The sequence below is a fragment of the Haliotis asinina genome, chromosome 2 (assembly GCF_037392515.1).
Source record: "Haliotis asinina isolate JCU_RB_2024 chromosome 2, JCU_Hal_asi_v2, whole genome shotgun sequence".
NCBI classification, from domain to species: Eukaryota; Metazoa; Mollusca; class Gastropoda; order Lepetellida; family Haliotidae; genus Haliotis; species Haliotis asinina.
The window spans coordinates 71293804-71318106 of record NC_090281.1 but is presented as its reverse complement, the minus strand read 5'-3'; the positions used below and the strand labels follow the sequence as shown (position 1 = coordinate 71318106).

General features: G+C 39.6%; 1 protein-coding gene across 1 annotated transcript in view; it reads left to right on the top strand.

Moving 5' to 3' along the window:
* Positions 1 to 21147, top strand: part of LOC137272841 (uncharacterized) — a 45466-nt gene extending 24319 nt beyond the window's left edge. Inside the window, exons 3-7 of the mRNA XM_067805248.1 lie at positions 4292 to 4408; positions 14699 to 15332; positions 17458 to 17623; positions 19040 to 19455; positions 20486 to 21147. Of these exons, the coding sequence (XP_067661349.1) occupies positions 4292 to 4408; positions 14699 to 15332; positions 17458 to 17623; positions 19040 to 19455; positions 20486 to 21147 (1995 nt within the window). The remainder of the gene's footprint in view (positions 1 to 4291; positions 4409 to 14698; positions 15333 to 17457; positions 17624 to 19039; positions 19456 to 20485) is intronic.
* The last annotated feature ends 3156 nt before the right edge of the window (positions 21148 to 24303 follow it).

Here is a 24303-nt window from a genome sequence, read left to right as displayed (position 1 = left end):
TTTGTCTTATTCCTGAATGCCAACTACTACATGCCTCTCAAGAACCTGATCTGTCGGTAAATTATAATTTGGGTATATCCTCAGTCTCAGCTTGTATGGTTCATCAGATCCTCATCTTCGGGCTTTCGGTGGCCAAGTGGTTGAAGCATTCTCTCGTTAATACGAAGATCTGGGTTCGATTCCTACATGGATACAACGCGTGAAACTTATCAATGTCCCAGGAGCTGACATTGCTTAAACATTGCTGACTCGGAGTAAAACCACACAAACCTTACGGTGAAAACTTGCCTCGCGCAGAACCACCCCGATGACATCAAAGCCAAGCAGAGTCATACCGATGATACACGTGAAGATCCGGGTCAAAAGTAGTGTTCAGCAACCCATGTATGTCGTACGATGCGTCTAACGGGATCGGGTGGTCCAACTCGCTAACCATGTCCAGACTCAATTATTTACAGATCACCGCCACAGAGATGGATTTATTTCTGACTGCGGCATAAAGCAACAACCAACCAACCGACATCAACGCAAGTAGGGGTACCCTACCAATAAGATTCACTCGACCCGACACCAGTCATTCTTACAAAATAATTGACCCAACAGCATCTTCATCAGCACAATCTGGATGTTATCAAATGCATTAACCCATGCGACCCTCATCACGATGCTTCGTATCTCGCCTAATCTTGCTGCCCCCAATTGCACCCGACGTACCTAAACATTAGGTAGCCACATTGTGCAATCTCAGCACGTCTTGCCAGTCCGGCTACGCCATTCAGGGAGCAAATTTCAGATAATTTCTGGTTATCTTCCACCTTTATCTCGATTCAGCTTTTTGTCGTTACCACAGGTGCCGTTTCCCACTGTAATTGTCGTGACACGTTGTGTTCTGTTATTGCCAACATTCATATTGCGGATTAAGGGAACGTGGCGTGGTTGGGGAATTACTGGAAATCGCAGGATGATATTCACATCAGAAATGCTTGCTAATTGTCTTATATAAATTCATAGTGTCTTTGCGAACTGAATAAGGATAGTTTACTGCCAGTAAAAACACACCCAAAATTAATGCAATTTCTTTTTAGTGTTTTTCGTCGAATTTGGGGATAAGGATTTAGGAATTTCATTAATATTACGATATAAATAGTGGTCATAAAGGGTATAGACTATGATTGATCATAATGAAGAACTAAAAGTTGTTAGAAGAAAGAATATAAAGAAAATTCATAAGTTGAAAATTCTATCAGTGGTTCAAAGCATCCTCTTCATCAAACGATTGTCGTCAGTGTGTGTCGTCATCATGGCCAGACTAAGATGAAAGTATAGACGACATACCGACAGATATCATTACTACCGTTCATCTTATAAATATAAATCCACAGCCAACGAAACTAGAAAAACTTAAAAGGCAAAAGTTCATTAAATAGTCCGTGAAGATCAATGATGACACCAGGTGTTCGCTAAAAGGGAACCAAGGAAGTCACTTCTTTGATGATATAATTATGATTATGATGTCAAAGTGGTCCACTTCATTTACGAACGTTGTTGTCCATACTAAGAATTTAGAGTGATGTTAGAATGACGTGAGTGTGAGCTTATCGAAGCCGAATCTGCTTACTATTTCTGCTACAGCTTAATAGATTGTCTGTGATCTAATCATGTTGTTTCCACTGCTGTATCTGATTGGACAGCTTATCGTGACTGTTTATTCTCAAGCCTTGAAGTTATAATTTACTCTACACAAACAGACAACCTGACAGTCATCTGCTGCCGTTGTTATGCAATAACAAAAACATCAGTGTACATTTGCATGATTTGGGTCCCGTGAACATCTGGGAAGATGAATACTATCAAAATAGTAATATGTCATTTTCGAAAGATTTACAGCGCGATTAAATCGCAGAACCAGACTAAATGAGAAGGCTTCTGTGGCGTAGCTCGGAAAGGCTGTTGACACAAAATCTTACTTTATTGGGAAGGCATTGCATTCCGTAAACGCACATTTAACCCCACTTTTATGCGTGGAGTTTCGGGTTATAATTGGTCTTCAGCAACCCGTTCTTGTCATAAGAGGAGACTAACGGGATCAGGTAGTCAAGGTCTGTAACCTGCTTGACACATGCCATCGTATCCCATTTGCATAGGTCGATGCTCATGATGTCAATCACTGTATTGTCTGCTCCAGATTCGATTATTTACAGACCTTGCCATACAGCTGGAATATTGCTTAGTGTTAAACAACAAAGATTGTTTTGAAAACAGGTTAATCAACTTCGAAATATGTAATACAAGTATTATATGAAATGCTACTACTAACTTGACAAGGGTATGATGGCGTACTATTTATGCTTTACCACCACTCCATTAATGCATGGCCCCCATATGCATCGATATGAGCATCAGGCCTTAAACCTAGGGTTGGTCCTCAGAGCAGGGGCAAGAACGCCTTTAACTGCATTCCGTTATTGAATGACATGTCATTAAATGATTGAACTGTTACAAACGAAATCACACAGATGAAATACTTCCATCGCTTTTATGCGTTACTAATTGTATCAAGGAAGCTTTTAAAAATTGAATTCAACACTAATGTTGACTTTGATCCTGATTTCAATATCTCTTTGCAAAAACGTCTTCAAAAAACACAATCAAGCCAGGCGCCCGAGCTGTTTCTACAAACAATCTTTCGTTTTACCGTGCCGTGTCACAGCCTATCGCTCTTCATGTTTATTTGTATCACACTGAAAGCATGAGTGGAACAGAGGACCTGGCAGTACGTCACAGATCGCTGATAATTCTCTGTTAAATGAGAGCGTAATTAACGCTAGACAGTTTGTGAACCCCCAGATTGGCAGAAAAGATCGATGAAGAATGTTCACCATATAATCAGCTGAGCCGCGTATCGCTGGGCCACTCAAAGTGCCAACTTATCAACGTCTTCATTGTGTCCATGTCGTTCCTCACAACGCCACGTTGTGATGCTGTCACCGACATTGTAGCCTCTCGCCGTATCAGACAGTCGGGACAATCACACATGGCGGTGTGCTTGATGATTTTGTGAATTACGATTTTATTACCTCTATTTACTATTAATTTCCTGGTATTGTGGGTGTCTGATTCCAAGACAGACTGGTATTTGTGAGTGAGTTATTATCTTAGTGGAGATGTAAAATAATAGAAGGCAAATACCAAAATAAAATGCCACAATAATGTGGTGATTTGGCCTTCACTTTTAAAGGTTCAATATTATAATAAAAAAACGTGAATAGTTGGTATTTTTCCACCACACTGTACAGATCCTTGCCTGCTAATTAAATGGAGAAATTGAAGACTATCGTGTCACGGCCTCTGGCTGTGTTGATACCATTGTAAATTAGAGATATTCGAGTTTAAGTCAGTGGGGAAAAAATGTCTGTTTGTACAATCAATGGCTGGTGCACAGGACTGTATTTGTATCAAATCAACTCTGTGTGCAGTAGTTTCGAAGACAGTATGTGTCTGCTGTCCCATGGTCAATATTAATAATATATTATCATGAACTGTTACGAAATAACTGATGGTCATTTACAAGTCATTATATATGGAATACATTTGAACATAGATTAATATTCACCTCAAAGATACGAGGGTTGGTCAAAACGTTGCACGTCTACATAATTTCTAGACTGGTGACACCAAATAATCTCAGGAGTATTGTTGGACAGTGTTCTTCATCAGCAATTCCAATTAGTTTACTCAAAATAGATGAAGTAGTTCGAAAGCATCAGGTCCTTGAAGCAAACTTTATAATAGTTTTGGTTCTGTGCAAACATACGTGTCACATAGGGTGAACCTAAATAATCTTTAATGTAGAGTTTTCAAGAATATAAAATTATAACTTCAGAGAAACATAAAGACTTGAAGTTCCGACGAAACATTGCATACTGCTTAAAAGTGGTGAATATTGTGTTAATTACTTGTTAAAATGCATGATCTACAACGGTGAAACAAATCACTCACACAATTTGCATAAACAAGTAATCCTGTGTTGCCTAATGCCGCACGATTAAAGCTCATCAAAATGTTTGAAACAAATTCAGCAAGGGAAACCCACGAGTATCAAAGGAACCATTAAGTTGCTGAATGGGAGAACTAAAGGTGATGAGTGCACGCTGGTATTTGGGTGACCGTGTTATTTATAAATGATCTTGTGTCAAAGACACAAACGTTAGGATTGTGTGACACGTGTTCGGAGTTTTGTAATTGTCCAAAGGTATCGTGCAGTAATAAACTATTTCTAATTTGTTTCCAGAATGGCATCGCTGGACCTTTCTGGTATGCAGTTGGGATCATGGCGAACATCTTCGTGTTCCCTATGTTGTCTGTACAGTTCAAAACAAGGGCCCCTGGCGCCAAGACGTACTTGCAGGTGAGGATTCATTCGTGCAGTGTTACTTCTCTCATTTGTAACGCTATTTATAGTCCTAGGAGATATCGTTTTGACAGTATATTTTGCACGATGCCCTGACAATGCTCTGACGTCATGAATTCGATGATGTCACAATACTATGACATCGCTGCACTGAAAATCTAATGGCAGTGCTGTGTTCAGACATGTACATTTTTGACTAAAACCCAATGATGACTGATTTTGGATGATAGATAGAATCTCACCGTCGTGTCTACTAATATAAATTATATCAACACTCGTTGATAAAGGTGACAATGTCCTCGGCAAGACTCGGGTATTTGTTACTTTATCAACTCGTGTTGATATATTTGATACCATTAGACACTTGGGTGAGATCCTCTATGTCTCATATATTTTGTTATATCTCAGTCTAAGTAAACGTAGCCTCAGTAGTTTTCGTTACATTCCATTACTGAGTCTAACAAAACCTTGTGGGAGGTCGCCTCAGGTAACCTTTGAAGATGACCAATCAAAGCACAGCTTACCAAACTACGAAAGTGGACACTCGAACATACTCTTTGAACTTTTTATCTCGAAAAGGTTCGTACCCGAACGATTCCGGATGCTATTTAGCGTACGCCCGCTTCCGGGTAATGTACACCACACACGTTACAACCATGACAACGGTGAGTAAACAGACGCTGAAAATAGTGGTTTTGGCAATATTCAAGGATGTCATCTTGCGGAAATATTTATTAGCTTATGGTAACCATGTCAACAGAAGCCCCAAAGCGTATATACTACATGTCAAATAACTCTTATATGCGGAATTGTTCAAAGGTTACCTGACGCGACCTACTAGGATTTGTTAGACTCAGTGGTGGAGTGTAACGAATAACACTGAGACTAAGTTTACTTAGACTGACTCAGTGGTGGAGTGTAACGAATAACACTGAGACTAAGGTTACTTAGACTGACTCAGTGGTGGAGTGTAACGAATAACACTGAGACTAAGTTTACTTAGACTGACTCAGTGGTGGAGTGTAACGAATAACACTGAGACTAAGGTTACTTAGACTGTGTTATATGTATCACTCACGTTCTGTGTTGTGTCTCTTAAAATACTCTATCTGACATAGTGCTATATCCCACACATATTTTGTTATATCTCTCCGTGATGTGTCTCTCACCCTTACGTCAGTGCACTATAACTGACCTTCCTATACTATTCTTGTGCATCCATATGTACCATAATATGCTCTTGGTGTGCCTTAGGACTATCTGACAAAACCATAACTCTCCCTTACTGTCATATATATCCCCCACTGTTTTCATCGAACCCTTCCTTTGCCATAACTAGCCCTCACTATACTATAACTCGCCCTCACTATACTATAACTCACCCTCACAATTCCGTAATTCACCCTCATTTTACTATCACTCACCCTGACTTTATTGTAACTCACCCTCACTATACAATAACTTATCCTCACTCTAATACAAATCACCGTCACTGTAATATAACTCATCTCACTGTACTATAACTCATCCTCACTGTAATACAACTCACCGTCACTGTAATATAACTCACCTCACTGTACTATAACTCATCCTCACTGTAATACAACTCACCGCCATTGTACCATCTACCCAACTCTTTAAACGACAATTTAAACCTACTGTACCATGTATCCACCTACCTCACTTTATCTCAAGTTAACCGTACTGTAGCCCCTAATCACTATACTACAACTCACCCTCACTATACTACAACTCACCCTCACTATACTACAACTCATCCTCACTATACGATATACGCACCTCTCAACCAAAACATACTCTACCATATATACACTTTTACTAACTGGTAGTAACCCTTCCTGTGCCGTAGCTATACCTCTCAATAGTATTACTCCCCCCACTATGCGATAACGCCCCATCACCATATGATATTTCTACCTCTCAATACTATTACGCACCCATGCTATACCAAATACCCCCCAACTTTAACTCACCTCACCCACCCCTGTATTGTAGCTCATCTCTATACGATAACTCGCCATCACTAAACTATAACTCACCCATACTATACACCCAACTCAGTCTGGCTATACTATAAGCCATCATCTCTATATTGACACTTTTACTAAACCATATTTCCACCTCTCAATCCTATATTTCACCGATACCGTAACGCACCCATGCTCTACTACAACTCACCCTCACTATACTACAACTCACCCTCACTATACGATCTATCCACCTCTCAATGGTCTAACTTACCTTTACCGTACCATATTTACACACCTCACTAACATACACTCCCTTCCTCGTGTCTCAGTTCCTTCTTACTGTATCTCACCCTCGGTGTTCTACATATCCACCTCAATACTTGTAACACCCTTTCATATAGCCACCTCCCTATTCTATGTCTCACACTAACTAGATGTTATGCTTTTAACTTACGTTTCTTCATCTTCCGGGATATTATCAACATACCATACACCTAGACTACGTGCACCTTAAGTAATTCTACTGGGTCAAGTAATGGCCGTGGTCAACACGATGTGGTTTGATAAAATACCTACCGTGGTACCTACATATGAACCAGGACACTATTCGGATCGATGAGGCTTTGTATATTCATGAGTGTGTAGATCCTGAATCACCAGACAAGACACAACAGTTCTAGTGTCCTTAGGGAACATTAAGACATTTAAAGCCATTAGAACGTTGGGAATACGTCTTCACAAAACATAGATTTTACTGTTCGTATATATGCAAACTTTACTCCTTCCAATTCGCAGTTTCATTTGCACTTTATACGAGGCCTAACTCGAAGGGCTGGATCTGTAGAAATGTAATTACACTACATTTTACAACAAGGTAATGAAGGCTTTGATCCAGTGGTCAATACTTTCGTGACAAGAGTATTGGAATATACAACAGCGAGACACGGATCTACTGCAACTCCGTCGGGTATAGTTAACTGAACATGGCAAAGTACAAAACACTTCATTTGCTCCGGGACAATTAATCGATGGCAGCCTTTCATAATTGAGTGACACACAAATCTGGTTTTTTGAAGAGGGACGATCGGGTGCAGTAACCTTCCACTTGTTAGACAGTCTGTTGTTAGTTGGGCGATTTGAAACATTTTCAGATGGGCAAACATTTACGTAGCCACCTGTTACGGTAACGAGGTGATGGGGGTTCAAGTTGGGATTCACATATTATATAATAGATAAATGCCATATCAGTTTGTTTGTTATTTAGTGTGGTTCTATATGGGAAATAGTCCCCGGTTATAGAAACTGTATTTAGTGGGAGTTGACGGAGGTCTTTAGACATTGCCTATGTCCCTAGCTTTTATCTACGGCTTCATGTGGGTTTGTGTAAATCCTATATATATTTAGTTTACAGACATATTGGGCCGGTGTTTCAGGTTTAACTTGAAAAGTCTTGCATACTGTTTGATTAAACTACCACTATGGTCTAGACTAAAGCCTAGTCACTGAATATATTATAATATTGATAGTAAGAACAAACAAACCCATTTTAATTGAAAAGCAGACCCAGGGAGACCACTGATTGAGAGACTAAGAACATCTGCATTGGGGCTACACGTGCTGGGGTCATTACCATTTAGCGGGAAATCTAGACTTGCTTCATTTATGGCATTAGCACCGCAGAGAAGACTTGGCATTAGGCAAAATAATGTGGTTCAGGAACCGTGAGACAGACTATGGAAAGATTCACGTTTCCCTAAAATATTTCAGTTTTGTCCCGTCCATACAATAGCGTCATTCCTGATTCAGTTCACCCTAAATGTCGCCTAAAATTAGGCACCTTTAAGGTACCAAGAAGATGAATACCATCAAAGTGGTAATATGTCATTTTCGAAAGATTTACAACGCGGAACCAGACTAGATGAGAAGGTTTCTGCTGCGTAACTCGAAAAGGCAAGTTGACACAAATCTAATTGTAATGGGAACGCATTGCATGCCGTAACCCGTACATTTGACCCTAGCTTTATGCTTGCAGATCCGGATTAGAACTGGCCTTCAGCAACCCATGTTTGTCTTAAGAGGCGACTAACGGGATCGGGTGGACTGACTAGCAGATTTGGTTGACACAACGTATCCTAATAACGTAGATCGATGCTCATGATGTTGATTACTGGATTGTCTGGTTCAGACTTGATTATTTAAGGACCGCAGATATACTGCTTAGTGCGGCTTTATCAACTAACTAAATAGCATGTTACCCGTATCTACTTCATTGAACAGACAGTGAATCGTGTAAAAGCCATTTCAACTGTACCCTATTGGGCTAGAATATTGCTGCCCAAATCTTACTGTGCATTAAAGGGGCGGTGAGCTAGCGTAATGGACAAAGTGTTCGGTTTTCAAGCCGAAGTCCCGGATTCGACAGCCCAAATATGTTCTGTGCTGTTGCATTGCTGAAACAGTGCTAAAAGCGTCCCAGAACCAGAATTCACACGCTTATTCTGTATAAAAGGAGTATGAAGTTGCCTAAATATTTCAAATGATTAAATTCCCAAACCTATTGAGTTTTGAGGCCACATCAGTAAAGCACCTTCAGACCCGTACCTTTAATGCTGGAAAAGGCAGGGACAAATCAAAGCTTAAACATTCCAGCAGTCGGACTCTGAGAAATACTGATGACTTTCTTGCGCTTAATGTATTTCACATGTCAATCGTTTTCTTGATGACATCAAAGACGAACTTTTGGAATCCTGTGATGATGACTTTCTTCTGCCCCCTTGCGAACAAAGCATCAACCTGCTGCCACGACACGTGCCAATATAATGGCGCTTTCACTTCCCATCAGCTGACCTTGAAGGTCAGGAGGTCAGGTTTGTGACGCACTGATGCCTTCTCGTCCATCTATTGCCTCCAACATGTTGATATCATCGATATATTCTTTTTTTATCATCTATTATCCAGCGCACCATGTTTTGTGTTGATCATATCAGGTTTATGTTCATTTTATATTTGCAATCCAAGATGGATCAGCCTTGCGTGAGTGAGACCCAGCCGTTAACACAGTATTGTCAGGCTTTGCACTTCGCGGAATATCCTCTCTTTCGATTATCCTGAGATGTCCATAAGAGAGAAGACAAGTTCTGGTATGAGAACCCCATTCATAACGTCGTCTCTAACCACTGATATATTCCCATGAGGATCAATATCCTTATCCGAAATGTTGTAAAAGACATTATATAATCGGTTTACCTCTCCATAATTCGCTTCTCGTGATGTACTTCTAGTGTGGACTTGAAAATTATAATTTGAATGAAAACTACTCCTTAAATCTCACACCCTTATGAACTCAACGGTGGATGATTTGCAAAGTTATAGAACGTTTCAATGGGCACCTGCAATTTGTACGACTATATTTTACATTCCACAGACAAATATCTTATGCGATGTTATGCTGAGGGCCTACGATTAAGCAAAGGGCTACACGTTTTGCGAAAATAATTTCAATATATTGTCAAAAGGTAGCCGAGAAGTGTTTTGCCTTTCACCAAAGAACAGTGAATCAAGTCCAGTCCAGAGATGATTATCTGGATCTTCACCACAAGGCATATGAGTACCAGATGCTTCATGAATCAGCAACACCTTTATTCCTTACTCAGCAGCAATCCTAAAATGAATCAACTTAAAGAATTAAGAACTTAAGAACGAGCAGGTGTTCAAGAACACCCATTCAATACCCTGCTAAGTGTACTTGGAAATGGCATTTACTTTAAAGCCGAAAAACGTATGTACCACATCAATGTTCAATCTGCCACAAACGACATCGCTTCGAAGATGAGCCATATATGAAAGTCCCAATAGTCCTCTTGTATCTCCAAAAGGATGAAGCCTGTGAAGAACTGCCTTCAGCGACAAGTACATGTCGACCAACGTGGTCAGACTCGCTGACTTCACTGATACTGGAATATTGCGAGGGCACCGCTATACAACACACAAACAAAGCAAGAAGAAGATCTTCCTTTACAGCATCTGGAACAATCCTCAGAGAATGCAGTTTTACCTTTTAACCATAACAAAATCCCACTCCCAAAGGATCAGTCAGTACGACTGCCAGAAACCCTACATTACCGAGCCTTCTCGTCTTGAAAACATACGGATCTAGGAATAAAATTCAGCTACAGTAAAAACTGGTCTGACGAGTTGCCACAAACCAAAACTACGTCATCCATGGGGATATGGATCTCAAAGTAACATCAAGAGTATTACGAAAAGAAAACTCGTTGAAACCATTCACATCCCCGACGTACGATATTTATCATCCTGGATGAGGAATGCATCACGCCCTGCTTCTGTGGTGAACCCATGCGTCATTCTGTGCTGTAACCATTGAATTAAAAACCCATTTCGGTGTTATTGTCGAGGTTACAAATGTGGAAGGGGAAATATTTCCCCGTTGAAAGACCATCACCGGATTTGACCTATACCTCCGATAGCGTCCTGTATTACTTCGTCACTGTGTCGTTTTGGGCGTGTGAGTCTACTATGGTTTCACGCCGACTTCAGCAAAATACCAGCAATGTCGGCAATGGGCTTCGCACAAAGTACCCATATGGGGAATCAAACCCCGGTCTTCAGCATGACGTACATCGCTTTAACTACTATGTTACAGCACCGCCACGTATAAATGTGATAAACATGGTGTATAATGTATTGGGCAAAAAGTGACAGAGATTTGGAATCACTTGAATCAAGTTTTGACTACCAATTCGTCCAAGTAAGCCGTGTCTAACTTTAACGTCCCATTTGTATCTCTGCAATTTTGTAGTCTGTAATATTTGGTATTTGCTGCTTAGTAACACTAACCACACACCTAGATATCAATGTTGACGTGTATGTCACGTGTTACTTTAGATAGTGCAGACTTTTGTTATATTTCGATGCGTTCCTTTAATCTTGTAATCGAGTGTGTGGTAACCGGCTTGGAGTCGTTGGCTGTATCGACTGGATATGATGAACCGATGAAGGCCTGTTGTTTCAATAGGTGTGGTTTCTTCATATTTGTTTCGAGTACCTGTGACATTTCCCACTTTAAAACATTTTACTGATTACAACGATATGGTCAAGGCTTTAAATGAACACCAAACTTTGAAGATTAGACCAGTGTTTACTACAGTTGATTTGCCTTTCCATGTTACAAATACTGAGTAGGCTCAGCGCTTCGCGAACAATATCGCCATGATAGTCATAGTCGCAGTGATACAAATGGTAGGCAATTTTTCTTTAAAATATTTAAGAAAGAATATTGTTGGGGTTTTTCAAAGCACCAAAACACCAATTTTAAAGCTGAAGAGGAGTGACCGGATGTTTGACCTTATTTTTTGGCAATAAACTGTCAATATTACTACTAATACACTAAAAATAGTCTGCACATATTGCATTAGCAAGAAGGAACACACCCAGTTTTTCCTTTGGACTACACACGTTTTCACCCCGGGGCAAAGCAAGTACACTTCAAAAACTCGTAACATCGTTTTTGCTTGATAATGAACAATTACACGACAATCTTACAGATCTCGTCATCTATGGACGAATAACGTAGGTTACTAGTCCCCCTGCGTATTCTTATCGATTTGAAACCATTTCAGGACAAATAATAAAAGGGGAACAAAATGTAACTCAATGTGTCATTTACTGTTGGTTGGGAAAATCATCATTGGTCTGAGTACTTTACAATGTGGCGATAAATCTAGAAAGGAAATCTTAGAACAAATCACTTTCAGATCGATACTTTTGTTCCTTCGATGTTGAAACACCATATCCTAATTATAGACCAGCAGGAAAGTAGTTTTGTTTGCCATCAAATTGATAGACAGTGGGAATTGATCGTCATATCTCTTTATTACACGTATAATATGCTAGTAAGTGCCAAAACTCGCGAGATCTCGTTCAGGCGTCAAAGACGCCATGTTTGTTTGTCTGCGGGGTGCAAAGTGCAAACAGAAATCGGAAACACGGTTTGATAATCAATCTTCTCTGCCCACTTCACATTCACTTCAATATGGAGTTTCTTTGAAATATGCCTCTTATTGTTAGCAATTAATGGGAGTTGACACGTCAATGGCGAGGAAGAGGTAAGGCAGTTATCGACCGCGATGGCGAAGTGATAGGCGCAGCTTGTCGCCATGGCTTTGAGATACTCTATTCACCGTAGTCAAGCTTCGACTTAATAACTGATGAACTTTGATTGAACATAGACTCCATATGGCCTCAAGACTAACGCAGATGTACATTATGGAAGCATCGGTTTCTTACCTTTGATTTCGTCGTGGATCAATGAAGAACTGAGTATATATGCGTGGTGGTATGACCGTCAGGCGTGGTTCACACAAAATATCACTTGGTTTTTAAGTGGAACCCACCTAGTCCGTATTTATTATCTTTTTTCGATAAAAGAAGAAGATAACTTAAACTCTCCAGCCTTTTCAAGAATATAATATCTAACTGACTTGTCGGGTTATGGTGCTATATATAATTCTTTAAGATAACGTTCCTAAACCATCCAGTTGCTTATTGAATTAAATTCCAAATCTTTGCATCCTTTGCTCAGTCATTAATTGGAAAACTCTTGAATGCTATTTTAAAGATTTTATTTTTCTATTTTTCTGACGTGAATATCGATTTGGCTTTCAAAATGGCATTTCCTATTATTCATAAGTCATATCAGTCTCTTTGATGAGATGACTACTTTGCTTGTCACACAGAATTAATGGGCGCCTCTTGAATGTGGCTGGAAGATGTAACGATTTATTTTCCCTTTAAAAGCTGCAAATCGCAGTTAAAGATATTTGTAGCGGGATACATTTAGATACATGTTGTTGTGTTGTTTAAACTGATCGTGAAAGATGGTGCACGGAAAATATGAGGACGTGTAGAGGATGGTCTGCAAAAAACAGATTTTCATCCGTCTGTGTGATGATTAATGTTTTAAGTAAGAGACAAATAATTCTTACGGCTTGTGATTCAAGACAAACTTTGAAAGAAAACGCTAAACAATATTTGAGGACCAACATCACATTTATTTTTATGAAATCTGGTGGACAAATCATTGCTTTTGCAACCAGATCCAAAAGTAATTTTCCAAAACTTATTTCTGAGTTAATCCCTGACATCTCTAATAGTCTCCTCATTTATCCCTAGCTTCAACGTTAATTAATGTCTTTTCGTATATATTAAAGTATTTATTGATTTTTTTCACGTTACATGTAACAGTATTTGTTGATTGTTTGCGTTAAATATAAAAGTATTATATTGAATGTTTAAAGTGCTATTGAAAGTGCTATTGATTGTTTCACGTTAAGCATCTTATTTATTTCATGAATGTTTTACGTTATATATTAATTTATAAATATTTATTCAGTGTTTGCATTCTATGTAATAGCATTTGTTCCGTTTGTTGCATTATAATATAAAAGAATGGTTTTAAGGTTTTACGTTACAAACTAGTGCCCAAAAGAAACGCCACAAAACATTTTGTATATAAAACTATGCTAAATATGGTAACATTAACTCTTTTATTGCAAAAGTCAATCAGACATCAGCAGTATTTTATGGATAACAAGAAAAACGACGCAGCTCGTGATCTAAGATCACTTGAATGACACTCGGGTGCATTATCCAGTATTCGATCACCAATGGTACATTTGCAACATCCAATGTCCTAGCCATATGGTCCTAGCCATATGCATTTGTGTGTGTTCCATCTGTAACATACCGATTGCTCTCCCTCTGCTCTGCTGTTAAACGAGGCATGTTCCTGGTTGTCAATCAATTAACATGATGTGAGAGAATATACCTGGTTAGCTTTTATACTCTGATTTGATATTGGTGACTTTGTGCATAGTTACCATTATATTCGTGTAAATTCGTTTCTTTTCACATAGTACGAAATGCAAGTGCAAGTATTCACTGGGAATAAACATGTTGTGTTCGAGAGATGTGTTTTAGCTATTTACAAACAGACTCACAATTATTTTGACAATTTACAGTCGTTATTATTTTGGTGGCGTTCCTTTGGGCCGCTAGTTTATCTTAATTTAAAAGTATGAATGTTTTAAGTCATCAAAGTACTGACAATGTTTTTCGTTATGTACATAAGTATATTGAATGTTTTACTTTATATAATAAATCATTTGATAAATGTTTTACGTTAAATATTGTATTTATTGAATGTTTTACTTTAGAAATATAAGTCCTTATTGAATGCTGTGTGTTAACTATTAAACAATGCATTATTGATTCGCAGATCATTCACGCACGGTTCGGCTCTTCGGCCCACAAGGTGTTCTGCGTGTTTGCCCTCCTCACTAACCTCGTCATCACCATCGGCATCATCCTCGCGGGTCAGGCAGTCATTCAGTCCCTCACGAAGAACACCTCCGACGAGTTTTCAGTCCTCATCATGGCGACTCTCTTCGGCTCATACTCCCTCATTGGTGGCCTCGGCACCACCTTCTACGTCTCCTACTTCAACGCCTGTCTCGTCTTCATCCTTCTCATCGTCTTTGTCGTCAAAATACTGCACAACTCCGAATCCCAATACGACAGCGTAGGCAACGTGGAGAAAATGTACGAGGCGGTGTCGTGCATCAAGGCGTACGACGACACCGAGTATGGCTACCTCTCCTTCAGGTCGATGTCGGCGTTCCTGTACGGCATCATCGAGGTTTTTGTGTCCTCGGCTGTCACGTATTGCGACCAGGCATCCTGGCAGAGCAGGATCGCTGCCAAGCCCGTGCAGGGAGTGTGGGGCTTCATCCTGGCAGGGTTTATGTGGTTCTCCATCCCGTCAACGATGGCGACGACGACTGGGATGGCCTACCTCGCCATCAGCTCCACCAACGGTAGCCACATGCTCCTTCCGGGAGAGATAGATGAAGGTGAAAATGTAGTGCAATTTTATAATGAAACCAATTCAACATCGGGCATTGGAAAACAATCCCGGTTTATTCACATTTCAGAGTGAATTAGTGTGTTTGGTTTTAAACTGCTTTTAGCAACATTCTGGCATCATGGCGGGAGACACCAGAAATGGGTTTCACATATTGTACCCAGGTATTCGGGGTGACGAGCGAATACTTTAACTACTAGGCTGCACCACCGCCCATTTGAGAATGTTATGACTCATCATCCCATTTAAATGGGGTTTCTTAGCTACCAATGCTTGTCGTAAGAGTCGTAATAGGATCAGGTGATCAGACTCACTGACTTTCTTGACATGTGCCATTGTATGTCAGTTAAGTAGATCAATGATCATAAATGTTAATCACGGGATCGTCTGGCCCAGACTTGATTATTTATAGACTGCCGACATATAGCTGGAATATTGCTGACTGCGCGGTTAAACAACAAACTAAAATGGGATAAAGCATGTGATTTTGTGGTTTTAATGGCTGTTCAATACGGACAATTGTTGTGTCTCCTTTGGAGAAGGCTATTTGTAGATATTGCATTGAGAGAATTTGCCCAATATGGCGTCAATAAAGTGAAGTAATATTGGCAAACTATATCACTTATTACAAGGTTCTTTGATAACGTATCCATAAAACTCTCCACTAGACTGTAAAGTGGAGATCCCAATAGTGAACTGTCCCTTTGCGTGAGCAATATCCCAGCAACTCATCCCTTTCATGAGTACTCTCTGTGACACCCTCGTAGTAACAGCAGTCAGGCATGGTCTTTCTATGAATGTTTCACACAACGTTATACATGTGGAGGACATTGACAAAGTAACACATGTTCCATATATGATTACTTATGACGAATATATAACCCTAACACGACACTTGTTATGGTGATTCTTACGACTTTTTTATTAGTTTGCGGATCCGCCGATCCGAAATGTGAAGAAAGTGGAAAAAATATAAAAAACTGACCCCGACCTGATAAAAAAAACCCAAAGAAATTGAAAAAAAAGCCGGAAAACAACGAATTATACCTGATATTGACTGAACCAAAGTGGTACAGAGAGAAAGGTAATGCTACGGCGTGCTCAGCGGGCATAGTGTACCGGGCATATATACATGTACCAGAACACAGTTAAGCGCCAGCCTGTTTCAAAATATGTGATGCTGTATAAATGTTAGGCTATAATAATTGGGAAGATTAATCCATATTTATAGAAGCTTGATCTAGTAACTGTTTTGTAATCATAATCATTTCTACTTATAATTAAAGGAAATATTGTTAAAGATATGATGGTACTGCTTATTTAAGCAAAATAACAATTCCTATCGTGCTTATGTAAACAACACCATTATATTTTCACTTGTCAAAAATGACAATCATGTGACCACACAACGATAATTTCTTATTTTCTGTTTCCAAAAGAAGCCAACTTGTTTGAGGAAAACAAAATGCCAGTTTTCCAAAATTGCACACATCCTGTTTAGAGTAAAAGATAATTTAAATAATGCGTTTTGTTTTTCAACTGAAAAGTACTGAACCAAATTATGATACTTGTTTTTTTCTGAAAGACTTCCTATCAGACAACCTATATTGGCAAAATATACATGGTGGCACTTAACTGTTTATTCTATAAATACGTATATGGTATACTAAAGTGTTGGGTCAGCATAAAACTATCTTAGGCTTTTACTTTTTTATGAAGTTTTCCAGGCCTCTTCCGTGAGTTGCAAGTATTTTATCCATTCCAACCATTCGATGGAAGGTTAAGTCTTAGGTATTTCTGTAAATTTAAACATATTCAACCGAATAACGACAAAATACATTGTAAATGTTACATTCATTTGAAAGTGAACAAAAGAATTACTGCCTGCGCAAACCTGCAACAACATATGTTATTATTAATGCACGTTCAGTGGAAAGTGAAGGAGATAATTACTTCCTAAACAAATATATAACAAAAACATATAGTTGAAAATGCACGTTCAGTTGAAAGTTAACAAGAGAATTACTTCCTACGCTCAGGACACCATCCAATGCAACGAACAGTGTATTGTCAGATCCTAGACATTTAATTTATCTAACCATGGTCACCTGCAGGTCTGGTTACGCCACTGATCGCAGAGAAGATCCTGGGGTCGGCGGGCGGAATTCTTGTCTTGACTATGGGAGCTATGGCGCTGATGTCAACAGGTTCGGGAGAGGTGATGGCCATCTCCTCCATCATCGTCTACGACATCTACCAGACATACATCAACCCATTCAGGTCAGTGCGACATCGTCCAAGTAGATTAAACTTTGTCTCGAGTTCCATCCCTCATGTATGTTCGCCATGTTTCCGACTGTTGATATCCCCCAAGGTGAGATAGGGACAGGGATATGTCCTTGTACTGGCTGTAATGGACTATTTTATCCCTTATGGCTCCTTCGGTGACTATGTTGCGGGTGAGTTTTGAATATTCGACGTCACATTTTGACTATATGGTTTGTGATTGACGACCTACCGTTATACCGTTATAAACTGAGACTGTGGTACTTTGGAAATGCATCGGCGTCACCCAAGTGTGACTGTTACGGGTAGTCTGAAGACCTGGTGTCATCGCTCATGTTTCAGTGATAGATTCATTAACCCCTCCCTCCCCCTAGTTGAGTTGAGTTGTTGTTACTCAAACTTCTCATCCAGGTTTTGTCTAATTCCTCAAGAAATTTCTTCGTTCTTTTCTATTGAGAATGTTTCCTTCGCATGTTTAACATAATCAGCAATATTATAGTTTTCAAGAGTTGAATAGTAGCATTACCTGGCGCCAGGGTCGGGTGAATTCTCAGGTCGGTCAAATAAATATCCACATTAAACTTTAGCACGGTACATTAGCGCCGAACTACTGAAATGTTTTGATTATGAAAATTATGTATTTGGTGATTTCAATAAAATGCAGTTGCTATCAACTGGCATTGATTATTTGCAAAATAACTAAATTGTTTTTGTTGTCAAAGTTAAATTTACATTTGATCAAGTGGATTCACTGGACTCGTGTCAAGTGGGGCTTTGAAAGAAATTTCAACCGAAGGTATTAAATATTTTGAAGCTGCTATCAAGTACTTTCATTTTTATTAGATCGTTACAATGCACAATGGCGACAATCGTTTGATGGAAGGAATGATTCAAACCATCGATGGAGTTGTCACCTTCACATATTCTGTCCTGAAAAAGTTTTGTTCTTCCTCAGTCGTAGTCATTCTTATTCCCAGGCACTATTTATCTCGGAATATCAATGAAATACCTAAACCCTAAAAGCTCATCTATTTTCAGTGTGATTTCACCGACAGTGAACTATCATCATTCAGAATTTATATCAAACAGTTAGCAAGCATCTCTTGGGTGAATATCATCCTGCGATAGCCAGGAATTCCTGGACCACGCCACCCCTTAATCCGGAATGGGAATCTTGGCAATAACAGATCACAGCTGTCATGAAAACGAGTCAGGAAAACTGTTTAAGCGGTTAATCGAGACCGGTTACTGTCTGGCCTTGACGTTGCATGTAAAATTTCGAATATACATCCGTGCATACGTGACATAACGCAATAATGAATACAGTGCACTATATATTACGTTTATAAGAAAACGTTTTATAATATCAATTATTAGTCAATCGTTCAGTTATCCATATCTACATTACAGGTATAATCTGAAAAGTGTGCATTGCATATTGTGCGGACGAGTGAAACGAGAGGCCGTGACTCAGCAGAACAATGACGAGGGGGATTTCTGCGCATGCGTTGACGCAACTCGTTGCCACCATTGTGTGACTGACTTGCAGAAATACAGCAGCAGAAGGTCTTACTCGGCGACCGAGGGCTATAAATGCCCAACACACGGCAAGTACCGCGAATATCAGGACTACCTCATTAACTTCAAGAATATGTGCATTGTCTGGGTCACCATTGGAATCATTCCTCTTGGACTCGTTGTGTTCGAATCAGGCATGGATCTAAACTGGATCTTCTATTCGGGCGCCATTGCAACCATCCCGTGTTTCCCACCGGTACTGTTGTCCATTCTGTGGGTCAAGGCTACAGGGAAAGGGCTCATTGCAGGTAATGTCAAATATATCACTCTGAAGTAGAAGTTGACATTTTCGAGATGTTGAAAAACTTTACATTATTAAGAAAAACATTCATTTCTACGACCGTATGTCTTCAGAAACTAAGAAACAAAGACGAGAGTGAACCTGCTTCAGGACCCCGTTTCAGAGAGCTATCATAGAGCTACGATTGTCCTAAGTCAATGGTACAGTGTAGGAGCACAGACAGGCCCAGTTTTGATTACACAATGCCATTTAGAAAGTGGTCAAATGCAACAAATATCATATTTGGGATTTCACTTTCTTAGTAAAGTACAAATTCTAGTACTTTTTAGTTGGTTGAGTCCCATGCGGGATTCGAACCCGCACCCTCAGAGTCAGGCACCTAATCACCAGCATACAAAGTCAGCCGCCTTGCCCGTTTAGCCACCGCGTGAGCAGGCTTGCCGGCTGACTGTGTGTGCTAGAGAAGAAAAAGTACTAGAATTTGTACTTTACTTAGAAGTGAAATCCCAAAGATGTCATTTGTTGCGTGCATGTCCAGTTTTGTCTTAATTGACCACTGAAACGCTTGTGATGGGTGCATAAGAGTTGGGAGGAGCATGGCAGTTTGACAAAGCCTTATTGAAGTAATCTCTGTTAATGACAGAGGTATACGTAGTTGACTTGTAGAATTCAATGAGCTCCTTCTGGACGAACTTGAATTTTGAATGTCTAAAGTTGAAAATGATAAATGACAGGATAATGAAATGGTTTAAAGGACTGTTATTACATCAAAATTTATGTTTCTTGCCAAACGAATACTAGTACCAACATATAGCATAAATACGCAACAGTAAGTAACAGACAGTAACAAATTCAGAAAGTACTAAGTAATTTGTGCGTATCTCAAAATATGATGTTTGATATCCCAGTGATACGCATAATGCATGCAGCCAATAAGTCACGTAACACTTCAACGGTCAAAACAAAATATTATCTGTCTGTCCGATTGTTTATATGTATCGTCCCACTAAACTCGGTTCCTGTCTTTCTTTCCTTAGGGAGTATATGCGGGCTTGTATGTGGAATCAGCGCTACTCTGATAGCTGCATCTTTCTACGAGGGAGGTCTCAACAAGTTTCTCCTCAACACGGTGCAGGACTACGCCATCCTAGCGGGAACATCCAGCAGCTTCGGCGTCAGCCTCATCGTCTGCATCCTCGGTTCTCTGATGACCCACAAGATCACGTCCTCCGATGACGAGAATCACGAATGGTACAAGATGTACGACATCGACAACCCCTTGAACCCCTGGGAGTTGAATTACCGCGAGGATCTGAAGGGTTACGAGTATCAAGGGAGACCATCCTTCGACCAGATGTTCAGCGCGTTCAAGTCGGCCAAAACCACAGCCTACATAGCTGGGAGCTGCGCCATTGCTCTGTTCGCGCTGGTCATTCCTTGCATAATGGCCAGTTTTCCTAATATGGATTTTACCCAGTTTTCAATGTGGGTGACATTCACTCAGGTCTGGGCTATTGTCATGGCAATAATTGTCATCATTGCACCCCCAGCGGAGGAGATCTCTCGAATCATTAAGCAGTGTAGGAAAAACAAGGGCATGGATACCCAAGTGATAAAGAGCCCTATACCAGAATGCAACGAACTTATTGTAAAGGATAACAACATTGTGGGCAACAGCGACCAGCCAACGCATGTATGAAGCTGTAGACCGCGGAACATGGCAATAGCTAATTGTTTTGTTCCAATTCTTGGTTGTGACTTAGCTGCATTTTGGAGGTGGGACTAAAACCTCACAAACTCTTTCGTACGTGCGGGTTATGGTTTTCATCGACATCAGATGCGGAGCTTTTAAGTGAATGAATATCCTCCAAAACCCAAAATGACCGCCAGAGCCGGATATAACAGCCACCGGAAGTGACATCATCACTCATGCCAAAACGTGATACTGTTTGTAAACGAATTTTGCATTAAGATGGGGTCTCAACATCTCCAGTCAAGACAGTGGTGAGACACGCTGAGGGTAATACCCTGATACACACTACAAGACTAGATAAGATCGTAGTTTAGAAATGTACACGTGGTTAACTATACGAGTGTATTCCATAGCAATGAAGTTGATATGTTTTCGTATCAACGTACACGTGAATAATTAGACGTCTTGACGTTTTGTTAGGTAAGTCTGTAGACATAGCGTTATATTCAACTATTCCATGTATATCTCTGGCGATCTTTCAAGTAATCAGACAGACTAGAAATTTCGCATAGATCGTGTAATTGTGTATGTTGATCTTAGAGGACGATACTGTGAAAGGATTTTTATTGTGAAGCTTATTTCGTACGTTCATATTTTGATATTGATTTGTTTTTCTAGCCTCATCATGGATGTAATTTGGATGTAACCAGTTTGTGTATATCTAAGATCCTAGAGTTCATGAACATTGCACTTCAACGATCCATTGGGAGGTGTCAGTCCTTCATACGTTCAAACCATGACATATCAACATTTCATACAATAGTTAATATTGTTTTCATTGTGTACCATACGAAAGAGTATGTATACGTTCGGACTGAAGCATCGTACGTCGAGACAGGCATTGATCAGACCAATGTGAAAGTGCAGTACGTCAAGGGTAGTGTTTGAAACACCGTCAAATCTGAATGGCTTCCTTCGTTATTTCTTCATTCGTCATTCGCGGAAAAGAGCATACATTGTGGGAATTTTTTAAAACAGACATATGTCACGACAGACCTAGTTAGGATTCTCACGAGATGTGGGATTCATCTAGTGAAGTGTGTCATCATAGAAATTTTGAAATAGAAAGAAGGTTGTAATTATCCAGTGCACGTTAGGAGGAAACACCTATTGCCAAGTTTTAACAGTCGAATGTCAACAAATTCAGTGAGATCTGTTTAGTAGACAAAAATGTAACCTTAAGCTTAGTCCAGGTAAATATTATGTGTATAAAAAGGCCTTTGATTCCAGTAAAAACTAAGGACATTTTCCTTTTACCGAGCCTGCGTAATTTTACACACTGGCCGCACTTATTACATACTATCCCATGGAGTGGTTTAATGATAAGACTATTTTCTACTTTTATGATCTGGATATCACACAGAGTAATGTGTAAATAATTCAGTAATATACCTTTTGAATTGTCTCCGTAATCTTTTACTGAAAATGGAGAATGCCCCCACGTTGAACAGATTTCACACTTTGATTGAATCACCAATGAAGGGTTCTTTAGAAACGGACGTAATTCACCGAAATAAACCTATAAGCTTTGATTGTCCACTCCAAGGGATTACACAGTTTAGTTAATTACCCCGATGCCAGGGGAACGACGTTGCACTCGTTGCTTAATAAAAGGACTTTGACAGAGCCTCAACCATTATCGGGGATTAAAGTAAATATTAATCCGCTGTTCGGCGGTTCCTAGAATTGCGCACAATCTGTGTAATTCAGGTCCACCCTAAGACATTCGGAATGGCACATACCAAGGTTATTATCATTTTGGCGTTGATCTCGGTGAAAGGTGTCTAGGAAATCAATACCCTTTCTGTACCGGACTTACCGTTTTACGCATAGCAATGACAGTTTGCACTTAACTTTGATATAATAAACCTAACGTATGTTACATTAGCCTACACGGACCTCCTTGCAAAGTGAGGTGAACGAATGTTACCGGAGATTGCCGACTTCGATATACAACATCTTTTGTCCACAACTGAAGAACGTGTTCACAATGCTGTACATAGTTTGGTAGACAGTACTGGCATAAGTCAGTTGTTACTATAGAAACGTGTATTCTTTGGCAATATAACCCTGCTTGGAACACAAACTGTGCAATAATGATCGAAATATACGTGCCAGGTCCATCTGGATTCACAAATATTGCTGTGTCGATACGTAGTGAATTTAAATGAGTTTATGTCTGCATCGGGCATGTACTTTTAAGTTCACATGGTGTATGTTTTTATCAAAACATAGTTATTATTTAAAAACAAACAGCCGGTTGGATGGGCCAATGCCGCTGTCATTTCGAAACGGATTGTATAATTGACTTCGTCTTTAATACGATATTATTCTGAAGTCCTTCTTGATCTATATTTACATATATGTATATGTATGTGTATAGTGCGTGTGAGTTGATGGTTAACGCATATAACATCACACCGAATTCTAGTGGTCATTCAGAATAGGTGACCAAGCATGGATGTCTTTTTCCAACACCATATTTTCTCGACCAGGAAGGGAGGAAGAAGTAATTTCCACGTAGTACGTAACGCAAATGATTCATTGGTTTCGGCAGTCCAAAGGAAGCATTTTACGATTCGGACTTAGATCACAGACATTGACGGACGCTTCTTTCGAAGAGTGTTATTTTATCATCCCTGTTCTCGTTGGTACAGGATTTTGTAACACATGTTTGCTGTGGATATATGCAATGTTGTTCACATGTGACGTTATTTAATACTGTTCCCCATATGACTAGTTTAGGTAAATAAAATAAACGTCTCCTGAGGTCATTGTTGATGTTGATGGTATAGTAGAAATGTTGATTCCATCTAGCAATAAAGTTGTTGGATACGATTATGATTTTTTTATTATTTATATACTACTAAAGACTATCCATTGGAAACGGGCCCCTGGTGTATAAATCGCTCACAGCAGCTTGATTTTTACCACATGTGAAAGAAAAACAGGCACAGTGTGTTTTGAACGTTACAAGAGAGAAATATCGAAGGAGGTTTCTTCTTATTTCTTGAATGATTATGGTTTTTGCGCCGCTTTTAGAAATATCCTAAACACTTCTACTGCTGTACATAGCATGGACCAAACTCGGCAAGCACTCTT